This window comes from Macrobrachium rosenbergii, chromosome 22 (assembly GCF_040412425.1).
Source record: "Macrobrachium rosenbergii isolate ZJJX-2024 chromosome 22, ASM4041242v1, whole genome shotgun sequence".
NCBI classification, from domain to species: Eukaryota; Metazoa; Arthropoda; class Malacostraca; order Decapoda; family Palaemonidae; genus Macrobrachium; species Macrobrachium rosenbergii.
The window spans coordinates 13,759,748-13,774,116 of NC_089762.1; the positions used below are offsets into that span (position 1 = coordinate 13,759,748).

The window sequence follows — 14,369 nt, forward strand, 5'->3', positions numbered from 1 at the left end:
TGCATGAAGTAGACATAGCAGACAGTTTCAGTACCTCATCATCTCTTAATTACTACATCTCGAATGGGTGTCAGTGAGTTGGATCGATGGGGGACGCATGGTGTCGTATTATGTGAAAGACAGTTGCTTGTCACAAAATTATAACACCAGGTTCTTAAAACAAATTTTAACTCAGATTACCTTGACAGATTGTTTATATTTAAAACCTGAGATGATATTGCATCTAGACACCTACACCCCCAAATTAATTCTGCGTACGGTCTCAAAACCGTTAAAATTAATACCCAAATCCAGTTAGCTTGTTGATATAAAAATGGAGACGTGCCGCCATAGGTCACCTATGATCATTGTCCTCGTCATTCGGAAGTAATGAAATGGAGCTACAGAGCGAGAGGGCAGAGGGTTGCACCAAGTCTCCCATCTGCCTTGCCAACAGTGCAAATGAAAAGATTTCTCTAAAATCATGAAATGGCACTAGGATTCTTCTTAGCGCTCCTTCGGTTAACAGTGACATATCACATAGTAGATAAATTACTTTTAAAATACAAATAATGTAAATAAGTACAGAGCATTAACGGTATCCAAGCTTCTCTTCATCACGAAAATTGGCACCAACACAAATTTAAGATTAGAGCGAAAACATCGCGAATCTGCCTTGTTGTTCTTTGTTGTTTACAGGACATCTGACAATTACAAATTTAAGTACATTTCTATTTTTGTCTATTGCAACAGGACATAGTTATTACCCTTAGGACCTCTCCTGCTCTCTGGCTTTATTTCATTATTTGTGTTGTGTATATATATAATATATATATATATATATATATATATATATATATATATATATATATATATATATATATATATATATATATACATATATATATATATACATGTATGTATGTATATATATATATATATATATATATATATATATATATATATATATATATATTATTCACTAGTTCCAATATGAAGACAAAAATACAAAAATAAAACAGTTAAAAAACGTGCAAAACTAGAGTAAAATAATTACAATTAAAACTGATATAGAGAAAATAACACATGAAGTAAACATTGAACCCTCCCCAAGAAAAGCAGATAAAATCAAACAAATCAATATTGGAGCAAAGAAAGAAGCATTATGAGCGTAAGATTTGTTCATGTACTCGATAGAGAAAAAAAACTTTTTATACTGGTGACTGCCCGTCCCTGCTGGAATAATGAGTATGTACCTCATTTATCGCTCGAATTTCGTTCGATGATGATTTTCACTTTTCCCGATGTATGGTGTATATTACATCAGTCACAATTACATGTCAGCTGCAAATTAGTCGTTAGTCGAATGATGTTGGTAGCAGATTGGGTGCAAGGAGAGAGAGTGTGCTCAGTCAACATAAAAAACGGAGGGGCCTGTTTGAGGGAGGTACTCTTCAACTCGCTGCAGTGAAACAGTTTCTAATTTACACAAAGGATTTCTCTCTCTCTCTCTCTCTCTCTCTCTCTCTCTCTCTCTCTCTCTCTCTCTCTCTCTCTCTCTGCAAAAAAATCTCTATATTAGTGTGTGATTTTAGAATAAGCGAATACCCCAGAAACATAAAAGGCAGGTCTTTAGTACCAACCGCTTCCTTATTTATTCCTTTGTGTGTGTGTGTGTGTGTGTGTGTGTCCCGGTGATACATGAATAAAGGTGAAGCGTTTGGTGCTGAACTACTGCACTAACTTATATGTTCCTGGGGCGTGTTTACGTTGTGGCCTTGCGTGTCACTTGCTGAAATTGGCTAATTGCTTTGTTTTGGTTTGTGTTTCAGGTGTGATGGTGTTGCTTCGTAATGGCTGAGGGTCACTCCGAGGATGCGCCATTGCTTGGAGGCGCCGACTCTATATCCCCAGGCGACTGTTCTCCTGAACGGCAGCCAGGCGGAGGAGGCGGTGTGCCCCCGACATCCGTCGTCTGGTCCTCGGCAGCTGCCGGCGGTCAAAGCGCCACTGCTGAAATGCGGCAGCCGTGGCCACCAGACACCTGGGTGCGGGGGGCAGCCCACCTTGACACGCTGCACGTCCCCGTCCACGGAGACAACAACAACCCCAAGCTGGTGCGGTCGCAGTCGAGTATGGACAGTGGATGCGAATGTGATGGAGGAGAGGGCGACGGGAGCGGCGGTCCTCACGATCCCTCAACCACCTTACCCCATCACGTCCACCACGAAACCACTTGCTCGTCCTCAACCACCTCATCCTCCTCCTCCTCCTCTTCGTCCTCCTCCCCACCTCACCACCATCATCATCACCACCATCATCACCCACACCACAGCACGGGGGGACCCCCCCCAACACACGACCCAGCAGGGTTCTCTCCCTTGTCGCCATCCCAGCCGGGGGGGAACAGCGGGCCCCCGACACCGGGTCCCAGTAGTCAGGTAGTAGTGGTGGTCACCCCAAATGCTCCTCATGCCTACTCCCACATCCCAGATTGTGACTCCCCCCCGGTCAGTGCCAACCACCAAAGCTATGTCTGTGATATCGGCGTCGGCGTAGCGGGTGCCATGTGCCCTGATCCCCGCTCCCATGCTGACCCCCATACCAAAGTTACCTTCATGATAGACGACGAAGACGATGACGACATCAACCACGACAGGTAAGAAGGCCGAAGGTGTGTCAGCTTATCAAGAATCCTTTTCTCCTTTTCCACGATCTTACAGATCATTGACTGCTTCTAACCTTTTTGTATGCTGCACGCTGACCCAAGTCATTTAGATATTGCACCCATTATTTTAGGACCATAATGCCCTCTTATCTTCTCGAATTCTGCGACAGGTATGAGCGTCCGTGGACTTTTATCCTTCTCGTGGTCAGGTCGGCAGCGTGACCTTGCTCTGATATTCTGGATGCGGGTTCGAATCCTGCTACAGACATCCGAATTACTTCATATTGTTGCATTTGGATCAAATGCTCTGTAGTGCAAAGCGTATCCAAAAAGTGTGAAGAATTCGAGAAGTTAAGGGGGCACTATGGTTATTACAGTTACATACTTATCTGGAAAAAAGTGCCAGTAGATTCTATATATATATATATGTGTGTATGTGTATATATATATATATATATATATATATATATATATATATATATATATATATATATATATATATATATATATATATATATATATCCGTCCCTCCCTCCCTTAAGGCGTCGGTACAAAGGTAACACTTGAAATAGTTCCCGATCGATTGGGCCATCCCTTGTTTGACTAGTAAAGCACTCAGTATTCGTGGGTGTTTTGCAGTTACTTTTAAGATTTTGCAAGTGCTTGGGTAAAGACATCTGTATGAATGATGTTAGGGACGATGACCACTAGTAATTATTTAAAGAAAACTCAGAATTTGATATGAACGAAATCTAAAGTCGTTTAGGTTAATTTAGTGTTGTGACGTGACGTTAAGGTTTTCCAAAAGTGTCACGCTTGGTCGTGGTACATATTTTATTAGAAGGACTTGTGAGTAGTATTTTATTAAAATGTTTATTTACATTCGTTGCAATCGTTTTATGAGGGTCAGAGTAAAATCTTACAACAGTACAAGTATTATGATGAATTGGGTCTTGTCATCTGTTCTTGTATTTGATTTGTCTTCTTCTCTTGTGTTTGATTTGCTAAGTAAACTAAGGTAAGCACTTTCTGAGTTTGTTTTAACGGCTTTAGGGCTATATGTCAAAATCACAAGTTAATAGCCTTAGATAAGATATAATATAAATGTCAGTGCTTAACGCTGCAAATTGGCCGGGAAAATGATATTCAGTAGAATCTATGAACTTGGGAATGTTTCATTTTAAATACCATCTAAACCATTTTTTTTTATCAAGACGGAGATTTGATAACTCGAACTTTTTTTTGTTTGGAAGACCTGTCGAAGAAAATCCCTATTCATAATTTTTTATACATTATATCTAGGGTAAAATTATTGCGGATTAAAAACCTTTGTATTTCAAGACGACTTGAGAAACTTCGGTGATATGGGAATATGAATACTGCTGCAGGTGTGTTGGGTGTTTTAGGTCTTTGTCGTGACCTTGTCTCGTCTTAGGTCTTTGTCGTGACCTCGTATCGTTTTAGGTCTTTGTCGTGACCTCGTCTCGTCTTAGGTCTTTGTCGTGACCTTGTCTCGTCTTAGGTCTTTGTCGTGACCTTGTCTCTCATCTTAGGTCTTTGTCGTGACCTCGTCTCGTCTTAGGTCTTTGTCGTGACCTTGTCTCCCCTTAGGTCTTTGTCGTGACCTTGTCTCATCTTTAGGTCTTTGTTGTGACCTTGTCTCCCCTTAGGTCTTTGTCGCGACCGTGTCTCATCTTAGGTCTTTGTCTCTTAGGTCTTTAGGTCTGTTGTCTTAGGTGACCTCGTCTCGTCTTAGGTCTTTGTCGTGACCTTGTCTCCCCTTAGATCTTTGTCGTGACCTTGTCTCCCCTTAGGTCTTTGTCGTGACCTTGTCTCATCTTAGGTCTTTGTCGTGACCTTGTCTTGTCTTAGGTCTTTGCCGTGACCTTGTCTCGTCTTAGGTCTTTGTCGTGACCTTGTCTCGTCTTAGGTCTTTGTCGTGACCTTGTCTCATCTTAGGTCTTTGTCGTAACCTTGTATGAGACACTGTTGGTGCAACTTTGTTAGTGGTGTTTACACTCCTACGTGCACGTTGCGTGATTTAGAATGAGCATTTCTTTGAGCGATCTTTCCTTCTGTTATTCTGCTTGCATCGAATGTTATACACTAGGAGCCAGGATGGCCGCTTTGGTGCCCTTCCTCATCCATACTGATTAAAAGGAAATTTGAAGCAAACCAAACATCTGTGCCGGGTGTCTGAACAGTTTTTTTCTTTTACCCTACGTGTTGTTTCAGGAGTTTTTTGCTGTAGTCTTATGCATGTCAGTTGGATATGGCGAAAGCCGCCTTCACTAGGAGTATTCTGTTCGTTTTCGTGGTTTTTATTTTTGATGGATTTTTACTCTCCAGTTATGATTGTTATTATCATTATTATAACAGTCTTTTCGAACCAAGCATTGTAACCCTGGACCACTTCAGTTATAATTGTTATCATCATTATTATAACAATGTTTTCGAACCAAGCATTGAAGTCCTGGACTTGACCAATACGTTTCTCGGGAATAGAATTTTATACAAACACAGAGAATGTAACAAGACGATCGAAGTGAAATAAAATTGGGATGGGAATACAAACAATACCAGATGATTGAAGCAGAAATTACTGCCTAAAGAGCCTTTACGACCACTTACGGCCAAGTTGCCCTATCTGCTGCCGGAAGTATGGTCCCACAGATTTACAGTGATGAAAACGAAGGCGATTTCGCTGCTGTTTAGGAAGAACAATAGTTTTAGTCGTACGGATTTTTACAGCTTATTCATTCTTCTCTCTTCTTTTTCCTCATTTTTATTTCTTAAAGAAGAATGTTGACACTTGCTAACGTAGAATGCGATTTGCCGTGAACTCTCTCTCTCTCTCTCTCTCTCTCTCTCTCTCTCTCTCTCTCTCTCTCTCTCTCTCTCTCTCTCTCTCAGTTGAATATTACTAGAGATGGGAAGTTGTAGCAGCTTGGAATGTTTCAACAGAAAGTAGGATTTCCTTGTTAATCAGTCATCCCAAGCTGTCAAGGCAGTTAGCTTATGGATACATTTTATCAAGGGCTCATTCTTGTCGTGGTTATTTTTCTTTCCCCCAGGCGCAGGGCACCTCGACGACAGGCTAGGTTTTAAACTTTCAGTTACTTTTGGATTATCAAATGGCTCTAACATAGTTATTGTTTAATTGTAGTTTCAACTGGGCAATTTTTGTTTGCATATTTTTGGGCAAATTCTTGAATTTTAATCATATTTCCTGTCGCCAGAGTGGTATAAAACATCCATGTTAATTTTAATGCACACTTCAGTGAATGGTCAGTTTAGCCGGCTGTGTCCGTTGCATGAAAGGAAGCTTCATTGTTCAATCTTTATTCCAATCTGATTGGGTTTTAAGGAGATGGGAGGTTTTCTTTACTGTCAAACTTTTACTATTTGACCGACGCTTTGCGCTGTGCGATATGTGACAGGTGTTATGGCACAGCTCAGACCCAATTATCCATTAGGTCTGATATCTGTTAATCATCTTCAGCTCAACGCCGTGTGACGCAATTGGCCTCAGGAATCGGGCCACATATGTCTCTCTCGCTCTTTGACTTCCACAAATCTCCACTCATCTTCAGCATCCTGCCTCACAGTTCTCATCCACGTAGGCCTGGGTCTTCCAACTCTTATGGTGGCCCAGGAACCTAGGTGATGCTATTAAGTCGTGTTCCCCTTAGGGGTGGTGGGAAGGACGCCCAAGCTGTCTCCGTCTCCTCCTTTGGGAATCCCCTTCACCATTATCTCACCTGTTTAGGACTTCCGTAATTTCCCTGCTCGTGTTATTTCTCACTCTGTCCTGACGTCGGACTGTCTGTTCTTCGTTAAGAGTTATTCGCAAATCGAAAAAAAAACCTTGAGACGTAGTTTTAGATATAACTTCTAATATTATCCTTTTTTCGCTGAAGTGTTATTTAACTGATGCCTGGATGTTATTCAACGTGAGATATACGCTGAAAAGTGAGCCTGAAGTGTTATATCCCGTAAGCGCAGGTGATAGTTGCATCCTGGTGTCCTTACGTAATGCCATTGGCTTTTGTTGAATAGAGCTTAAAGTAAAAAAAAAGTTGGAGTTTGGTTTTTAGAGAGCGTATTTCGTTCTGGTGTGCAATTTTGGCATGGTTGGGTTCATTTTGTGGCTAAGTTATGTCTGATGCTGAGGGACAAAGTCTACCCATATCATCTTGAGAAGTTGAATAGGACAGTACTCAGTAATTTAACCCCTAAGAACAACTTTGAAGCTTGAGATAAGCAGGCTGTCATAGATCTCGAACTCATACTTAGAGTAAACTCAGTTCCTGTTGCACAGTCTGTCCTGTACTTATATTTTACCCGGACTTAAGATGCAAGGAAACCATACAGACTACAAGCTTTAAATGTTAAACATAACATGATGATGACGCAATATCATGCAAACCGACAAATAACTTGTCAAGTTCAGCATATGAAGACACGGTTGATCCCAAAAAATAATCAAAAATGCTTTTCAGATTGAAGCAAATAAAACTGATAAGTGGTTTAAGATAAATGAGAATAATAATTTAAATAAAATTCAGAAAGTAGGTCAGGCCCATCTTTGGTGGACAGAGTTAAAATTCGCAATTTTGGATTTAATCTCACCTGCAGTTAAATTCTCTCCGGTTGTACTTTGCCTAATTGATTTGAGCATCTTTTCCGTTAGCTGTCCAAGTGGCTCCTAAAATCCAAACTTTATGTCGGGCAGTGACTCTATATATACCCAGTGTTTTCAAGAGTGTGGCTGTGTTTGAGATTCCTTTGTTTTTTGTCCACACTGTCACCTTCGTTTGATTTGCTCACTTATCTTCGTTGCCCATGTAGTAAGTGCCTCCGCCAGTGAAGTTTGAAGTGTGACCAGATAGTAAGCACCTCCGCCAGTGAAGTTTGAAGTGTGACCAGGTAGTAAGCACCTCCGCCAGTGAAGTTTGAGGTGCGACCAGGATATTTGAATAGTAAACGGAATTTTTTCAAACTTAGCAGGTGGTGACTCTCAAGATTTGTCTTTAGGGAAAGTCAGTCTTAAGGTTAAGCTGTGAGTCAAGTTCACAAGCGTTCGTTAACTTAAATGCCTTATTGTAGGTACTAATATCGGTATCATATATATAAAACTATAAATTATATCGCTAATTCCATAACACCTTCACTTGGCTAAGAGTGACCTTTAAAGTTAAAAGGTTAAGGTCACAGGTATTTGGTGGTTGAAAAGTTGCGAACCCGTCTACACATTTCTTATCTCTCGCTGTTGATGGATATAATAGTTTCTTAATAAAAAACAGGTTGTCACTTTTAGGCCAACTGTCAGTGCCATAGAGCAGTTTAGCATTTTTATGTAATGTACTACACTCGTAAGAGGCCCATTGCGTCACACGGCGTCCGAGGCGATGACGAGGCTCTCCGATGTAGGGTTTCGAATACTTAGTAAAACCAGAACTCTTACGTACTACGAGTAGCCTAACTGACAGTACTTTGTGCTTCCTTCGATTCCAAGATTTCTTCCTGTAGTTCTTCTAACAGATATCATGGAACAGTGGCTGAGAAAGAATCTTATTAATTCTACATTCTTCAGGTCTTGTAGCCTACCAGTTTTAGACTTTACCCTCCTGTGCAGATATGTGCAACATCTCAGGATCTTTATTCCAAAATTGCACAGAGGTGTGGTTTCATTTCTCAGAAGAATGTTAATTACGGCTAATACATCTCCTGATTAGTCATTTGGTGTTACTGTTAATTAAGCGGGGAACGTCAACTCTCTCCTCAGTGATTGTGCCTCTTGAATTAGGGCCTATTTCTCTCTCTCTCTCTCTCTCTCTCTCTCTCTCTCTCTCTCTCTCTCTCTCTCTCTCTCTCTCTCTCTCTCTCCGGTACCAGTATATCATACTACTCAGAGCCGTATGAATTTTCTGCCTTTACTAATGATGGCTAATATGTCTTTCTGTTGGCAAAAATAGAATAAAATAATTTTGGTTATTAGTAGATAATTATTCTAGTAAATTTTAGAGAAGCTGAAATTCTACCGTCAAGCGCCATATATGTCATTATTCCCATACGTTATTCCCTTATTATCTGATACACACAAGCACACATATATATATATATATATATATATATATATATATATATATATATATATATATATATAAAATATATATATATATATATGTATATATATATATATACATGATATATACATACATGTATATGTATATTTTATACATGTATATATATTTTATATATATATATATATATATATATATATATATATATATATATATATATATATATATATATATATACAGTATAATGGATGTGTGTGTTCAGCATAACTCTGAAACGCAATGAGCAATTTCAACCAAACTTGGAATAGATATCACTTACTGTCTGTGAAAGAGTACTGTGGCGGTAAGACATCACTAGCACCAAAGGGCACCAAAGTGGGTGGGGGTGGGGGTGGGGGTGGGGGGGAAGAGCTTCCCTGAAATGGGGCTGGTTCTGCTCATACATTTAGTAACTAAATAAACACTACGAATAAACATACCTCATTTCGGTATACATATGACTTACTATTTGGAAAAGAATACCGTGGAGGAGGGTAAGACATCACTGGCACCAAGGGGGTTGGGGGTGGGAAGGGAGTGGCATGTAAAAATAACCGAAAATGACAGATATTAGTGTCTAATCCATAGTTTTCGAGTGCTGAGATGGATAGTAACACTCCTTATGCTCTTCAGTCCAAGTTCAGCCCTGATAGGAGAAAGAGAGAGAGAGAAAGTAGAGGGGGTGTTAGGGAGGAGAAAGAGGGAAAGAGAAAGGGAGAGAGTTTATCAGTTGTCATTCAGAGTTTTCCTGGGCAGCGCCGGGTTGGTCAGCTAGTATATTATATAAATGTCTGTATGTTAGTATGTATATATACTGTATGTATATCATACATCAAAAGGTAGCTGGAGAGAGAAACAACACAACGTTCATTACCACATTTATACTTAAGTTGCCGAGTCTTGGTGAACCCCTGTACATTAAAACCTCCACAACATTAGCCTCTTTATCCATCTACACAGAACGCTCATCCGCAGCATGCCACCCCCAACAGTCATTGCAGCATTAGCTCCGAAATATTAAGGCCTTTCTTTTTCTACATCTTTTCAGTTGCTTATGTCCTCCTTCCCTGTGCCATTTTGAATTATCTATTTTTCACTAACCTGTCCTTGTCTGTTCTTTCCACATGACCGAACCATATCAGAATACTGTGATATATTTTTTCCCCTCTGTAAAACCCTTTACCAACTCTATGAATCTCCATATTTCTCAACCCAGCAGCTCATCTTATGGTGCATATATTACACAACAGTTTATTTTAACAGCATTATACACACACACACACACACACACACACACACACACACACATATATATATATATATATATATATATATATATATATATATATACATTGTTACATGTGGGGCTTGGCTGATTACTTATTAATTAATTAACATAATTTATGAGGCCCTGAGTTGCCAATGACCCACATAACCTGTCAGTTAAAGTTACCGTTAACCTCAAAGACAGACAATTACTTAATTAAATAAGGTTGCCAGCCAGCCAGGGAAATGCAATACAAGGGATAAAGGGTTACCCTGCAACACATGGACTACATTAAACCCCCCTTACTTCCCAATTGGTCCCGACAAAGAAAGAATGTGTAGTTATAGCGAGGAAATTACGTGAGCTTTCGCCCAAGTTGGACACAGTCAATTTTCCCTTTGCTTCAAGTAAAGTTTTAACACAACGGATGTTTGTACCACTATATATCGTACACAATTTGGTACTGGTAAAGGCTATTTCTCTTCCGAACAATCGGATCGAGACACAAGGCTGCCTGAAATGCTGGAAATTACTTACCTAACCTTCCCTAATTCCTGTTTACTGCACAGGAATAGGTTACACAGTCGCTAAGCAATATTAATTATTCTTACACTAGACTTCATAAAAGTAAATTGGATATAACAATCGTAGATGGTGGCAAAGAGGGAAAACAAAGGAACTGGAAATACAGAAAGAGATACTAGCAAGTCAACGAAAATCTAGCAAATCTCAAACTTACCATTGACGTAGGTCGCTGAGCATGCAACTGACGATCGGAAGTCTTGAAAGGAACCGGTTCAGCTCACTAATACCAATGAAAAACAGTGAGAGGGCAAGTACAAAAAGAAGTTATTTACACACAACGCGTGTGTCTTGCACGCTAACAGTCTCTCTCTGACCCGTCTCCGGTCAAAACGGCGGCTGTAGCGTCTGAGGCCTACGCTCCGGGCAGTCTGAAAATTTGACAAAACATCGCCAAACATAGAACAGGGAAAAGGAAGCTTTAAGACCACCTTCAATAGAGGTTACTTGGTGAAACCCTCCCTGTGGGTTTAGACCCCTAATGCTAACTATTCCTGCTAAAGACATTATTTTTTTGAAATACCCAGCCTCTCTTAGCATGGAGAGAGACGTCTTCCTGTCTCTTAGAATAATATTCCTACAATGAAAATGCATAGAGGGCGAACGGCAGAATATTTATAAAAATATATATAGGTATTGTGGAAGTAATGGACACATAAGCACGTATTTCACAGAAATAAATTTCTGACTCACACTGGGAGCCAACCTCTTTATCCCTGAGTGTCAGGCCCAAGGCGGTGGTGGCGGACTTACCAAGGTCACATATATATATATATATATATATATATATATATATATATATATATATATATATATATATATATATATATATATATATATATATATATATATATATATATATATATATATATATGCACACACACGTACATATATTATATATATATATATATATATATATATATATATATTATATATATATATATATATATATATATATATATATATATATATATATATATATATATATATATATATATATATATATATATATATATATATATATATATATATATATATATATATATATATATATATATATGTAAATAATCTTTGAAGGGTAACTTTTCTCTGTTGTGCTTTGGTGTGAGGCTGCTAGCCTTCTACCCATCTCCAGCTTGGACCTCGGTCAACGACCATTACTGTTTAGTGGCCAGGCTAACAGAAGCACAGTGAGTTTTCACGCAACGTCCCCATATTACTTCGTCCCCTTTCTGGGTATGAAGCCTGGTCCTTTCCAGGTCCACAGACACATACACACTCACATGTTTGTGTCTGCATTAGAGGAAAGGAAGATCTCATGATTTTTTCACAATTACAGTGGGACCTCAGGATTGCTCGTGTGACTTCAATGTTTAGCGATTAGTTGAGCAAACATCTGCTCATTTACAGTTTGCGAAGTCGAGTAATCGTTAAAAGAGCACACAGTTACATTCACATGAAGAATTTGTCGTCGTCTGGAACAGCATTTGAAGTAACAGCGCCATTTTCCAAACTTTCACAAGTCAAATCAGATCAGCAATGCTGTTTGTACGTAGGTTCTATTTATCTCACGTTTTTACATACATTCTAACCTATCCGCTGCCTTTCATTTAAGATGTAGAATAAGAGGAACACGAATGATTGCTCTGTTAAATCGTATATTTTAAGAGTGCGTTGTGTTTTTTGTGTGTGTAGGAATATTTGCCTCTTAATATAGTCGTTTGTCTTTGCAGACCAAATGTATTTGCTAAATTTGGCTTTCAGTGTTTTCGTTCTTTGTAACACAACATCACGAGCATAATGGATTTTAATTTGTTAACATATATACTGTATGTGTCTTTATATTCAGTAATCTTAGAGAATATGCGCTTATATCTTGTTCATCTTTTATCACGAGTTTTCATCTACAAAAGAATGGCTTGGAAATGAATAACCAAAGGTTTGTCTCTTATTTGTGATCTTTGGTCATATTGTAATTTTACAATGAGGTTTTCAAAAAGGCCGTGTGATCATGAGACGCCCTTGGCTGACTTTCGTTGAAACCACAGAACAAATTTCAAGTCCCTTCCGTTCTCTAAGGTACAATTGATTCATAGTGCAACTGCTAGGTTTTCCTCCTGTTACACCTTTCAAACTTTTACTGTCAATTTCCGTTAAGGCGCTGAATGGCCTTAGTTGCCCCAGTGCTTGGCATGTATGCCAAAAATCTATAAATCAATCAATCATTCTAAGGTTGTGTGAAATGTGCCTTCGTAACTCTCTTTTAAAAAAGAGTATCCCGTTCCCATCTGATTGTTTCGCATCCCGTATGCGCGGAAGAATTTTCGACCGCTCCTAATTGTCCTCAGTTTTTTCGGGATGTAAAGAAATTAAACTGTAAGACCATACAAGTCTTTTCTTAACTTTCTCTGGCTTGTCAAACCTAATTTTGATCTTTTGATAGTTTTTGTGAGGCTAAGTGTGAATCGTAAGAAATAGATTGAAGCATCGTTGTAACTAACCTTTTTTTCTTATTCCTTCCACTTCTAGTTCTTGATAAGGCGTTCGCTCTCTTCATCCCTATTGCTTCATCATTTATGTAACTGTTAATCCGGTTGCTAGGCATTTGGCACGTTGTCATGTCCTTGTGCTTGAGGGAGAGTCGTAGGTTTTTCAGCGCTCTCTCTCTCTTTCAACAAAGTCAAATCCTTTTGAAAATATTTACACTATATTCTATATGTATACGCACAAATACACACACACACACACACACACACATATATATATATATATATATATATATATATATATATATATATATATATATATATTTGCATTTTGTAGTTTTTCTATATCACTGAGACTGTTATGAGTACAGTACCTTGGTTAACTAGGATTTAGAACACAATGTAGTAGTTGCTTTTACCCAAATGGTTTATTTACACTATTTATAGTAAGTAAATGCCTGTTGCTTTTATGTAGAACCGGCAGTTACTGTGTGTCTTGTTCTCCTCCAGTTATGAAAAATAAAAAAAAAGTAATTGTGTTCACTTGTTAGGCTTTTCATCGTATATAGGAGTAGGCTAGGTGTCTTTACTTGTTAAACGTTTTTCTTTGAGGAGCGAGCTTCAAAATTCTTGCCTTCCTTTTGTTTTCCTGTTTGCATAACAAAAAAATTCCTTTTCCATGGATTAGGCCACACTTTTTCCTCCCATGTTCCTCTTTGGTTTTCATCAAGCTTTGGTTAGATGAGGACATTAGGGCGACTGTCTCATTGCCGCTGGTATAAAAAAAAAAGCATAATATGGATTCCATTATTGCAGGCCACATGCGGTTTTCATACTCTATATGCACCCACTAATGTTACTCCTTCAGCAATGCACGTTTGTGTCCACACTTTATGCACATACATACATACATAAAAAATATTAATGTTTGTTTGTGTGTAATGCAGATTTCTGAAAAAAACATGTAAGTACTATAGATTGCTTTAATAGAAAAAGTGTCAGATATTTTAGTTAAGACAGTTTTGGTTACTAACAATTGAAAGTTGAGGACCCGTCCGAGTGTGGAAATGAAATCACATATTAACATTAGTAAGATTACGCAAGTAAATAAAATCGAGGCTGAAGGTGTTGCTAATGTAAGTATGAATTATGGAAGACTAAAGGCATGGAAGCTTCGGGTTATGATTTAGTGATGTTGGGCGAGTGAAGAAAAGGCAGTAAGCAGACGAGCCAAGAGAAACCTTTGCAGAAGGAAAATAGCG

At 38.7% G+C, this 14,369-nt stretch overlaps 1 protein-coding gene across 2 annotated transcripts in view; it reads left to right on the forward strand.

Annotated features, from left to right (window-relative positions):
- LOC136850584 (E3 ubiquitin-protein ligase MARCHF11-like) overlaps positions 1 to 14,369 on the forward strand; it is a 250,404-nt gene that overhangs the window by 192,566 nt on the left and 43,469 nt on the right. For both annotated transcript variants that reach the window (XM_067124226.1, XM_067124227.1), the window contains exon 2: positions 1,812 to 2,638. In XM_067124226.1, the coding sequence (XP_066980327.1) occupies positions 1,833 to 2,638 (806 nt within the window). In that variant the 5' untranslated portion in view covers positions 1,812 to 1,832. The remainder of the gene's footprint in view (positions 1 to 1,811; positions 2,639 to 14,369) is intronic.